Source organism: Passer montanus, unplaced genomic scaffold, assembly GCF_014805655.1.
Source record: "Passer montanus isolate IOZ18808 unplaced genomic scaffold, ASM1480565v1 scaffold8, whole genome shotgun sequence".
NCBI lineage: Eukaryota > Metazoa > Chordata > Aves > Passeriformes > Passeridae > Passer > Passer montanus.
The window spans coordinates 927,055-939,563 of NW_024373256.1; the positions used below are offsets into that span (position 1 = coordinate 927,055).

Genomic DNA, 12,509 nt, shown 5'->3' on the forward strand with positions numbered 1-12,509 from the left:
TTCCGTGCGGGCTCTGCAGGACCACCAGGCACATCCCATCCCATCCCATCCCATCCCATCCCATCCCATCCCATCCCATCCCCATCCTCCCCCAAAGGTTCCCTCCTGCCCCTGGCCAGGCTGAACGCAGTCTGGGCTGCAGAAGAGTCCATCCCAGCTGAGCTGTGCCCATGCCATGGAGCTCGTGTTCCTTCCCTTTACCTTTCCAGTTCTCTACATCCCACCTGTGGGCCCCTTTCGGGGCTACCTTCACCCTGGACTTCACTTACATGTGTTGTAGGCCTTTTTGTGGGACAAAATTTCAACCACGTCTTTCTTTTTAAAGTTTTCAGGCATGAGGGTTGGCTCTGGAAGAGAAACTGAAAGATTTAATCACGGGTAAGGACAGGCTCAGGCGGCTCCAGCGGGAAGAAATCTGTGCTGCAAACAGTGAAACCACGAATGAGAGGGAGCAGGACGGATGCTCGGCACACTGCAATGGCTCCAGGAATCCTTGAATTCTGCAATTCAAAGATCTCCCCAATGGAGGACTCAGCTGGAGCTGAAAGAGGTAAAACAAGAGGTGAAGCACACAGAAACCCCAGACTGCTCAGAAACATCCCACAAACGTCTCAGTGTCCCCTGAGATGGGTCCCTTTCACCCTCTGCCAGCTGGGCTCCCTGCAGCAGAGCTCAGCCATCCCAGCAGCCGTGCTGGAGTGTTCCCACAGCACCACCAGTGATCAGCCCAGCCTGGAGCCTGCTCTGGGCCTGGGGCACCCAAAAACTCCTCTGGTGGGGGTCCCAGTGGGGCCGTGGGGGACCCCAGTGAAGAGTGATGGGAGCTGCACGGGCACAGAGCTCCAGAGCCACCACAGCTCCTGGGACACCACTGATTGTTTCATAAAGAGAAAAGTGCTGCTGGTGAGGATTTCTTTGGACACAGGAATGTTTCCACGGCTTTTTCAGCATTCCCAGGGTTCTCAAGCTTGAATTGGTGGAATTGCAACTGGTGAAAGCCTCCAGCCGGGTTTCAGTGCCCAGTGAAATGGAGAGAAAATAGACCATGGCAGCAGAGATCATTAAGGGAGATAATGAAACCATCTCCACCTTAATGACCCTCTGTGCCACCAGCCACAAAACCCTGAGGATGAACAAATTCGTGCCAGGGTGATGTCACAGACAGGCACTGCCTTGCTGCCCGTGCAGCCCCAGCTCCTCCCAGTCCCTCCCAGTCCCTCCCAGTTCCCCCCAGCTGGCACCAGGACCTGTTCTGGGGCTCAGTACTTACTCGTGGGCTTCTGAGTCCCAAAGTGCAGCTCCAGGTCGAGGTATTTGACCATATCACTCAGCTTGTCGTAATCCGAGTCTTCCCCGAGCTGTGGGGAGGAGTCAGGAGCTGTGCTGGCTCAGGGACAGCGCGACAGTGCCACCTCTGCGGGCACATTCCCTGTCCCAGCAGGCAGGACAGGCTGGTGGCACCCTCCTGTGACAGGAGGCTCAGCCACTGCCCTGCAGATTCCCTCAGCTCCTGACACAGCTGAAATCCTACAGAGCACCTCTGTCTCCATTGCTCCTTGGGCATGATCCCACACTGCAGGATAAAACGGGAATTCCAGGAGCTTCAGGGATTTTTCTGCACGCAGAAAAATCACTGGGAAGAAGGATCTTCCTTTCTGGAGCGCTGGGCAGAGGGACCTGCAGGGTTTCAGTGCCTGTGGGACGGGAAGATGATCCCAGGGCCCCCCTCTGGCTGCTCAGGGCACAGGGCACAGGAGAGAGCCGAGGCTGGAGCTAAACCCCGGGGAGGGATGGATCCACCTGAGTCCTGCACCACTTCACGGCCACCATGCCAGGGGATTGTCGTGTCTTGTCTCACCCCTCACCTCTGCTGTCCCCTCCACTGTCCTGCCCTCCCAGGGCTCTCCCATCACTGCTCCAACCATCCTCATCTTTCCCACTGAACCCCCCAGCTGCAGAACACATCTGGAGGCAACCCCCGAGGGCAGGGAAGTGCTCCCAGGATGCTGCAGACAAATCCGGCACCTCAGAGGCTTCCCAGGGCCTCTCCCAGCCCGGCGGTTTGGTGCAAAGCCCCGAAGGACGAGCGGGAGCCCTGCAGAGCCTCGCACAGCCTGCTCCCCCGGCACGGCCGGGACCCCCGTGCCTCGCCCATCCCCTCTCCCGGGCCATACCTGCCCCCAGATGGTGCCCTCCGAGTTCTCCACCTGCTCCCAGCGCAGCCTCTTGACGCTCATGTGGTTGCAGTCGCTGCGGCGGTGCAGCAGCCCCCGGTGCAGGGGGGGGGCGCAGGGCACGGGGGGCTGAGCGGGGGCGGGGGGATGTGGTCCGAGAGCGTGGAGTAGGTCAGGGAGCTGCCCTCGTCGCTGCTGCTGATGTACTCGCTGCTGCTGACATCGTTGGTGACGTAGCTGCCCTGGTCGTCCTGGAAACTCATCTGGGTGGGCACACAGCAGGGGCTGAAGGTGGCACCTGGTCCTCCACCCACATCCTCCATGCTCCTCGTCCTCCATCCACCATCCACAATGCTCCTCATCCTCCATCCACATCCTCCATCTGCCATCCTCCATCCTTCTCCCACATCCTCCATGGTCCTCATCCTCCACCCACCATCTTCCACATCCTCACCCACATCCTCCATCCATCCATCCATCCATCCATCCTCCATCCATCCATCATCCATCCATCATCCATCCATCCATCGATCCATCCATCCTCCATCCATCCATCATCCATCCATCATCCATCCATCCATCGATCCATCCATCCTCCATCCATCCATCATCCATCCATCATCCATCCATCCATCGATCCATCCATCCTCCATCCATCCATCATCCATCCATCATCCATCCATCCATCGATCCATCCATCCTCCATCCATCCATCATCCATCCATCATCCATCCATCCATCGATCCATCCATCCTCCATCCATCCATCATCCATCCATCATCCATCCATCCATCGATCCATCCATCCTCCATCCATCCATCATCCATCCATCATCCATCCATCCATCGATCCATCCATCCTCCATCCATCCATCATCCATCCATCATCCATCCATCCATCGATCCATCCATCCTCCATCCATCCATCATCCATCCATCATCCATCCATCCATCGATCCATCCATCCTCCATCCATCCATCATCCATCCATCATCCATCCATCCATCGATCCATCCATCCTCCATCCATCCATCATCCATCCATCATCCATCCATCCATCGATCCATCCATCCTCCATCCATCCATCATCCATCCATCATCCATCCATCCATCGATCCATCCATCCTCCATCCATCCATCATCCATCCATCATCCATCCATCCATCGATCCATCCATCCTCCATCCATCCATCATCCATCCATCATCCATCCATCCATCGATCCATCCATCCTCCATCCATCCATCATCCATCCATCATCCATCCATCCATCGATCCATCCATCCTCCATCCATCCATCATCCATCCATCATCCATCCATCCATCGATCCATCCATCCTCCATCCATCCATCATCCATCCATCATCCATCCATCCATCGATCCATCCATCCTCCATCCATCCATCATCCATCCATCATCCATCCATCCATCGATCCATCCATCCTCCATCCATCCATCATCCATCCATCATCCATCCATCCATCGATCCATCCATCCTCCATCCATCCATCATCCATCCATCATCCATCCATCCATCGATCCATCCATCCTCCATCCATCCATCATCCATCCATCATCCATCCATCCATCGATCCATCCATCCTCCATCCATCCATCATCCATCCATCATCCATCCATCCATCGATCCATCCATCCTCCATCCATCCATCATCCATCCATCATCCATCCATCCATCGATCCATCCATCCTCCATCCATCCATCATCCATCCATCATCCATCCATCCATCGATCCATCCATCCTCCATCCATCCATCATCCATCCATCATCCATCCATCCATCGATCCATCCATCCTCCATCCATCCATCCATCATCCATCATCCATCCATCCATCCATCCCACCCTGGGGTCTCCTGCCCCTCCCTGCCACCTGCAGAGCCCAGGACGTGTCCCCTCAGCCCTCACATGGGCGGCTCCATGCCCAGGCGCTGCAGCTCCTGCTCTGAGCAGCCTGTGCCACGCTCACCTCCTCGTAGTCGTTCTCGGGGGTGAGGAAGTCATCCACGATGGTGACGCGGTGTCCCAGCTGCTCGCTGAGGGCGTCCAGGAAGCGGTCGGTGTCGCGGCTGCGCGGGGGCCGGGAGAAGGTGAAGAGCTTCTTGCGCCGCGACAGCGGCGAGTACTGGCGGTGCTTGGGCGACGGGGCCGGGCTGCTGTCCAGGCTGACGTAGGGGTTGGACTCGGTGCTGCACGGCGAGGCCACGCTGCTGTGCAGCCGGTAGTAGCAGGGCTGGCTCGCCAGCTCGCTCGGCCACGCCAGCCCCGGCTTGCGGCCACCTGCGGGGCACAGCCGAGGGGTTCCTGGGTGTCCTGCAGCCCCCGGGCACGGCAGGCAGCAGCCCGAGGAGAGGAGAGGAGCAGGGAGCTGCCAGGCTGTGATCCCAGGGGATGAACCATCCCACACACGCCGCTGCCCCCCGGCAGAGCCAGCCCTGCCCGCGGGACCACGGCTGCTGCCTCGTGAAACGGCACCCAGGGGACGCTGCCCTCTCCCCAGCCTGGCCAGCACTGCCCGCCCCCCCCGAGGTCCCCCCGAGGTACCTGCAGCGTGGGGCAGCTCGGGGGCGGGGGGCGATGTCCTGTGCAGGGCAGCGTTGCCCACCTTGCCCGCAAAGCCGCCGATCAGGCGGTTCTCCAGCTCCGCGTACACGGCCGACATCTGGGGAAGGACAGAGCTGCTGCTGTGCCTGTGGGGCCCCAGACCTGCCCCAGAGACCTGCCCTGCCCTGGGGACAGGACAGTCCCCACGGGCCAGGCTGCCCAGAGCAGCTGGGGCTGCCCCTGGATCCCTGGCAGTGCCCAGGCCAGGCTGGACAGGGCTTGGGGCAGCCTGGGACAGTGGGAGGTGTCCCTGCCATGGCAGGGGTGGCACTGGATGGGCGCTGAGGTCCTTCCAACCCAAACCAGTCTGGGACTCTCTGACTTATCTCTTACTCTTTAAAGGGGGGCTTCACCCCAGCCCAGGCTGCTCTGCCCTGTCTGAGCCCCCCAAGAGCCTCTCACTGCTGAGGCTGCAGGAAGACACTGGCAGACATCAGCCTCATTAAAGGTGACTAATTGCCCAGGGAGGTGACCTCAGAGAGGGGCAGGGACACCGTCAGCCCCTGCAGGTGTTCACCCCCAGACACATCATTCCTTTTTTCCTGCTGCCCTGTGCTCGCAGTAAAGGAACCAAACTGCCTTCCCGTGGACACGCCATCCCACACACGTGGCCGAAGCCCTGCCAGAGGTGTCCCCTGCCCCCACACACCATTTTGGGGTTGGGTGTCTCCGGGAGGGACGTGCCATCACCAGCCTGCCTCTCTCCAGGGATGAGGCGAACGGGGACCTCCACGGTGTCACTGCCTGTGGGAGGGAGAGACAAACCCGTCACTGCTCTGCCCGTGCCCCCAGCCCCCAGCCTGACCCACACGGGGCCCAGGGTGACCCCCCTGCCCCAGCTCCTGGCCCTGGGGTCCTGAGGGAGCAGTGCAGGGCGGGTTTGAGGTCAGCAGACAGTTCCAAGCTGCTCCACTCCTCCCTCGGGGCAGCTGAGGACAGGGCTGCTCCCCACAGCTGGCCAACATCTGCCCAGACAGGGCTCCCCTCCAGCACGCACAGCTGTCGGCTGCTCTGCGGGCTCTAATCCCCAGCAGGAGAAATCCTCAGAGCCAGGGCAGAGGATCTTCCCTGGGAAGTGTCTGAGACCCCCCTGACAGCTGAGGGGGTCAGCAGCACAGGTCAAGGGCCCGTCAGCACCAGCCAGGAGCCATGGGACAGGCGGGGCTGTGTCCCTGAAGGGAGGCAGGGCTGGTGCCTCAAATGGGGTTTGTCAGGAGTCTCAAAGCGGCCCTGAGCCATCATCTCCTTCCTCACAGGGATTTCACAAGTGTGGTTCTCCCTGATAATTTGATGGATTCTGAGAATGTTCAGAGGGAAGCCATAAATTTTCCTTCCAGAAGGGGGGGCCCAGACCAGCAGGACCAGTTCACATCTGAGTAATGGAAGGGGTTGGAAATAACGTTCAGCCTCATGATCAAGTGCTCTCTTACTGAATTGGTTCTGTCACTATGGAATTGCTGTCCCTGGAGGTGTGGCACTCAGTGCTCTGGGCCGGGTGACAAGGTGGGGATCAGTCACAGGTTGGACTCAGTGATCTTGGAGGGTTTTGCAACCTAAATGATTCTGTGATTCTGTAATTCTGTGATTCTGTTTCACAAACCAAGGATTTCCAGCCGATGCCTCGCTGCTGGCTCTATCTGACCTCCCTCCACCTTTCCCCATCGTTCATGCTTAGGAATGGGTCAGAATTTGGCTGGGGGCAGAGCAGGACGCAGCAGGCAGCACCCCCTGCCCCAGCCCCGTCACCCACCTGCTGCCCCCTCCTCGGGCCGGGGGGTCCGCAGGCTGCCCCGGCACAGGGAGGCACCGCGGACGGAGCTGCCTCGGTACCGATCCTCAGCCTCTGCCTCGGCTGCACGGGAAACACCTCTGTGAGGCACAGCCAGACCCCACGGCTCCCCACCCTGCACAGCCCCCAGAGCCCCCCAGAGCCCCCCAGGGCCCCCCAGGACTCACAGCAGCTGCCCTCCCCAGGCAGCTGAGCAGGCTCCAGGTGCTGCTGCCGGCACAGGGAGGGATGGATGCTCAGGGATAGCACATCCAGGCCCTTTTCCCAGCAGGATTGCCACCCAGCAGCTCATGGGCCGCATGGAACCCCAGCCCTGAGCTGGGCTGCTCCCAGCAAAGCCTTCCTGCCCCCAAGGGGAAGGAAGGAAGAGGGGCCAGCCTGGAATGCTGCCTGGAAGGAGCACGTGGCCCCTGTCCATCCATCAGGGAGCCATGTGGAGCCGTCCACCCAGCTCCGGGAGCTCAGAGCAGGATGGAGGAAGGGAGCATCCATCCCTGAGGCACCCTGCAGACCAGCTCTGGGACGTGGGGATCACCGGGGTTTGGGAGCCCAGGGGAAGGAGCAGCCCAGACCCGGAGATCTCTGGCCATGCTGCTGCCAGGCGCAGACACAGACACAGGACAGACCAGAACAACCAAAATGCTCATGCTCAGAGCCTGCCCCGCTCACTGAGACACTGAGAGGAGCCAGGGAGCAGCTGGGGCTGGGGGAGCAGCCTGGACGGGGAGATCTGCTCCTGTGCTTCGCTTTCCCCAGCTGGGCATTCCTGCTCTGCATTGCTGGAATGCAGCTGTGAACTTTACACTAAACAAGGGCATGGATTCCTGGGAAGCCACAGCCCGTGCCGAGTGTGATTCGGCACACACAAAGCAGGGGTGGCCGAGGGCAAATCCCGTGAGCAGATCCAGAGTGGAGCACAGGATCCCGGGCACGACAGGGAAGGTTTGCACCACGACTTGGAGCTGCTTCTGTTTTCTGCTCAAACCACTGTGTTCCTCCAAAACAACACTCCTTTTACCTTTGCTGAGTCTAAAATGAACACTTCTGTGTGAGCAGCTGAGAATAGGGAAATTGGAAGCAATTAAGAGCACAAACACACAGATTGGGACATTTCACTTCAAACCTGCTCTCCCCTGTCCATCACTGGCTTTGTGCTGCCACAGAACCAGGTGAGGGTGATGGTGAGGGGACAGGGGACCAGGGACAAGGGGATCACCAGCTGCCTTTGTGGCTTTTTGGGACAGCAGCACCTCTTCCAAGCAGGGCTGTTTCAGTGGCATCCCAAGGGACGCCGTGTCACCCTTATTTCACCTCTCTGATCCGAATGCTGCCCTCACAGCAGCTGCTCCTTTCCTGGACTCCCTCACCTCTAAGCACCTGAGCAGCTTCCAAAAGCTCCCAGAGCCACCCTTAGGTGCCATCTCTCCTCTCCACGCAGTTCCACTCCAAAAGCACAGCAGCACAAGGGACTGAGCTGCCACAGCCGTGAGGACACGGCGTGTCCCTCCTCCCTCTCACCTGCCAAGGCCTTGCACCCCAGAAACCTGTCCAGCTTTTGCTGGCAGTGCTCCTGCTCCTCGTAGCTCAGCAGCTGGTAGATAAACTGCCAGAGGACTTGCTTGGCTGGTGTGTCCAGCACCGGGTACACATCCACAATGAGAGTGTCAATGTTCCTGCAAAACAGGAGAGGGCTGGCAGGGACAGTGACAATGTGGGCTGGGCAGGGACAGTGACAATGAGAGCTGGGCAGGGACAGTGACAGTGAGGGCTGGGCAGGGACAGTGGCAGTGAGGGCTGGGCAGGGACAGTGACAATGCTCCTGAGCTGGGCAGGGACAGTGACAATGTTCCTGTGAAACAGGAGAGGGCTGGCAGTGACAGTGACAGTGAGGGCTGGGCAGGGACAGTGACAGTGAGAGCTGGGCAGGGACCGTGTCCCTCTGGCTGAGGCAGAAATGCAGCAGGGAGCGTGGCTGGCCTGGCAGCTCCTGGGGCCAAAGGCTCCATCTGATTTGGGTGTGTAGAGCAGGGAAAAGGGCTCTTGGGAACAGCTGAGCACCCATCCCATGAGGATAGAACAGCCTGCAACAGGATGAAATTCTGCCCTGGCACAGGTGCCCAGAGCAGCTGGGGCTGCCCCTGGATCCCTGGCAGTGCCCAGGCCAGGCTGGACAGGGCTGGGAGCAGCCTGGGACAGTGGAAGTGTCCCTGCCATGGCAGGGTGGGACAAGATGTTCTTTAAGGTCCCTTCTAACCCAAATCATTCCAAGATTCTGTGACAGCCTCTGATAAGACACTGCTGGAAGCCCAAGCCAGGGCAGGAAAGGAGGTCAGGGCTGGAATCTGGGGTGTGCCAGGGCACGTGGCTGGATCCCTGCACAGGACAGGGGATGTGCCCCATGGCAGGAGCAGGGCTCTGCCACCACAGCCATTCCCGTGCAGCCACCAAGGAATGCTGCAGGCAGGATTCTGGGAGTCCTGAGGAGACAAGGATGGAACTGAAAGAGGGGAACAGGATCTGTGTCAGGGACAGCCAGGCTGCACGACAGCCTGCACTGGGGGACAAGAGGTGACCAGCTTAACCTAAAGAACCAAACCCTGAAGGATGTGCCCGTCCCCAGGCAGGACACCTGGGCTGAGGTGAGCTCGTGCCAGGGAAGCCCTGGCTGGGGAGGCTGGAGAGCACAGAGCTGCTGTGCCAGCCTGCCCGCCCAGCCGTGCCCTGCCTGGCAGCGACCCTGGCACTGCTGCAGGCAGGCGAGGGAGGGCTCCCTGCTGGCAGGAGTTACCGGTGCTGGAAGAAGCCCTCCAGGGCCCTGCAGACGGAGAAACGCTCGGGCGGGGTCAGCAGGTGCTCCAGCTGCTGCGGGAACGTCCTCCCCTGGACCTTGATGCTACAGGGGAGGATCTCTGCAACCCACTGCAGGGAGGTGAGGGCCGAGGAGCTGCTCGGGCACTCGGCAGAGTCAGAGTCTGCAAAATAAACATTCTGTCTTTCCTCGGCTTCCTTTGGGGGCAGGGGAGCAGCTGGAGGGCACTGGCTGTGTGCTTTGGAGAGGGTCGGGATGGAAGGGTTTGGAACAGCCTGGTCTGGTGGAAGGTATCCCTGCCCCGGGCTGGGGGGTGAAATGAGATCATCTTTAGGTCCCCTGCAATCCAAACCATTCCAGGCTGCTGGGGTTGGTCTGGGTGCGCCTGCAAACGAGCTGGGGCATCCCAGGGCTCCTGACGTGGGGCTGAGGGGAGTCAGTGCTGCTCCAGAGGGACAGCCAGGCCCTGGCTCCCTGCTCTGGGCACTGGGGAGCAGCACCCCAACAGCACAGGGACACCCCAGCCTGCACAGGGACCCTCCAGGCTGCACAGGGACACCCCAGCCTGCACAGGGGACCCCTCCAGGCTGCACAGGGACACCCCAACAGCACAGGGACACCCCAGGCTGCACAGGGACAGCACAGGGTCACCCCAGCCTGCACAGGGACATCCCAGCCTGCACAGGGACACCCCAGGCTGCACAGGGACAGCACAGGGTCACCCCAGCCTGCACAGGGACATCCCAGCCTGCACAGGGACACCCCAGGCTGCACAGGGAACCCCCGGGGTCACCCCCAGCACAGGGTCACCCCTGCACAGGGACCCCCAGCCTGCACAGGGACACCCCCCAGCCTGCATTTCCTGGGGACCACGCTGTGCCCAGGGGATGCTGCCCTCCACGGGCCCCCTGCAGTGCCCCAGGCACGCTGAGCCCTGAGCAGGCACGGATCCTGCAGCAGGATAACAATCCTGCCCAGCTCAGCCCCGAGCCACGGGTGTGTGCAGCACCCTGGAGCTGGGTTTCTGCACACAGGACAGCACACGCTGCACAGCAAGGACAAGGGACACCGAGGACAGCCACGCAGCAGGATGAGCCCTCCTGGAGGGCAGCCAAGCCTGGGATCCAGCCTGATCCCACAGAGGCAGGCCCACGTGCCTGGGCAGAGCAGCATCCCCAGGCTGTGTGTTCACCTGCTCATCCCAGAGACCCCAGCACTCCCCTCCTGCAGCGGGGCCGGGGCTGGCGTGGCTCTGCAGACCCTCCCCCTGCTCTCTTACCGCTGGGGAAGCTGACGATGCCCTCTTCCACCACCAAGGTGGGCATGGCCCCGCTGCCCTGCAGCATCGACACCACCTTGTCGTGGGAGCAGTTCCTGCGGGCACAGAGAGCCCTGAGAGCTGCTGCAGCCCCCAGCAGCGAGCACACACTCTGAGATTCCCTGGGTTCTCTCCGACAGTGACAGTGAGGGCTGGGCAGGGACAGTGGCAGTGAGGGCTGGGCAGGGACCGTGTCCCTCTGGCTGAGGCAGAAATGCAGCAGGGAGCGTGGCTGGCCTGGCAGCTCCTGGGGCCAAAGGCTCCATCTGATTTGGGTGTGTAGAGCAGGGAAAAGGGCTCTTGGGAACAGCTGAGCACCCATCCCATGAGGATAGAACAGCCTGCAACAGGATGAAATTCTGCCCTGGCACAGGTGCCCAGAGCAGCTGGGGCTGCCCCTGGATCCCTGGCAGTGCCCAGGCCAGGCTGGACAGGGCTGGGAGCAGCCTGGGACAGTGGAAGTGTCCCTGCCATGGCAGGGGTGGGACAGGATGTTCTTTAAGGTCCCTTCTAACCCAAATCATTCCAAGATTCTGTGACAGCCTCTGATAAGACACTGCTGGAAGCCCAAGCCAGGGCAGGAAAGGAGGTCAGGGCTGGAATCTGGGGTGTGCCAGGGCACGTGGCTGGATCCCTGCACAGGACAGGGGATGTGCCCCATGGCAGGAGCAGGGCTCTGCCACCACAGCCATTCCCGTGCAGCCACCAAGGAATGCTGCAGGCAGGATTCTGGGAGTCCTGAGGAGACAAGGATGGAACTGAAAGAGGGGAACAGGATCTGTGTCAGGGACGGCCAGGCTGCACGACAGCCTGCACTGGGGGACAAGAGGTGACCAGCTTAACCTAAAGAACCAAACCCTGAAGGATGTGCCCGTCCCCAGGCAGGACACCTGGGCTGAGGTGAGCTCGTGCCAGGGAAGCCCTGGCTGGGGAGGCTGGAGAGCACAGAGCTGCTGTGCCAGCCTGCCCGCCCAGCCGTGCCCTGCCTGGCAGCGACCCTGGCACTGCTGCAGGCAGGCGAGGGAGGGCTCCCTGCTGGCAGGAGTTACCGGTGCTGGAAGAAGCCCTCCAGGGCCCTGCAGACGGAGAAACGCTCGGGCGGGGTCAGCAGGTGCTCCAGCTGCTGCGGGAACGTCCTCCCCTGGACCTTGATGCTACAGGGGAGGATCTCTGCAACCCACTGCAGGGAGGTGAGGGCCGAGGAGCTGCTCGGGCACTCGGCAGAGTCAGAGTCTGCAAAATAAACATTCTGTCTTTCCTCGGCTTCCTTTGAGGGCAGGGGAGCAGCTGGAGGGCACTGGCTGTGTGCTTTGGAGAGGGTCGGGATGGAAGGGTTGGGAACAGCCTGGTCTGGTGGAAGGTATCCCTGCCCCGGGCTGGGGGGTGAAATGAGATCATCTTTAGGTTCCCTGCAATCCAAACCATTCCAGGCTGCTGGGGTTGGTCTGGGTGCGCCTGCAAACGAGCTGGGGCATCCCAGGGCTCCTGACGTGGGGCTGAGGGGAGTCAGTGCTGCTCCAGAGGGACAGCCAGGCCCTGGCTCCCTGCTCTGGGCACTGGGGAGCAGCACCCCAACAGCACAGGGACACCTCAGGCTGCACAGGGACCCTCCAGGCTGCACAGGGACACCCCAGCCTGCACAGGGGACCCCTCCAGGCTGCACAGGGACACCCCAACAGCACAGGGACACCCCAGGCTGCACAGGGACAGCACAGGGTCACCCCAGCCTGCACAGGGACATCCCAGCCTGCACAGGGACACCCCAGGCTGCACAGGGACACCCCAGGCTGCACAGGGA

General features: G+C 60.9%; 1 protein-coding gene across 1 annotated transcript in view; it reads right to left on the reverse strand.

Annotated features, from left to right (window-relative positions):
* Nucleotides 1-12,509, reverse strand: part of LOC120513327 (delphilin-like) — a 41,145-nt gene that overhangs the window by 6,175 nt on the left and 22,461 nt on the right. Inside the window, 10 exon segments of the mRNA XM_039732653.1 lie at nucleotides 270-347; nucleotides 1,271-1,358; nucleotides 2,175-2,305; nucleotides 2,308-2,437; nucleotides 4,161-4,471; nucleotides 4,736-4,853; nucleotides 5,445-5,539; nucleotides 6,546-6,647; nucleotides 8,103-8,257; nucleotides 11,761-11,944. Of these exon segments, the coding sequence (XP_039588587.1) occupies nucleotides 270-347; nucleotides 1,271-1,358; nucleotides 2,175-2,305; nucleotides 2,308-2,437; nucleotides 4,161-4,471; nucleotides 4,736-4,853; nucleotides 5,445-5,539; nucleotides 6,546-6,647; nucleotides 8,103-8,257; nucleotides 11,761-11,944 (1,392 nt within the window).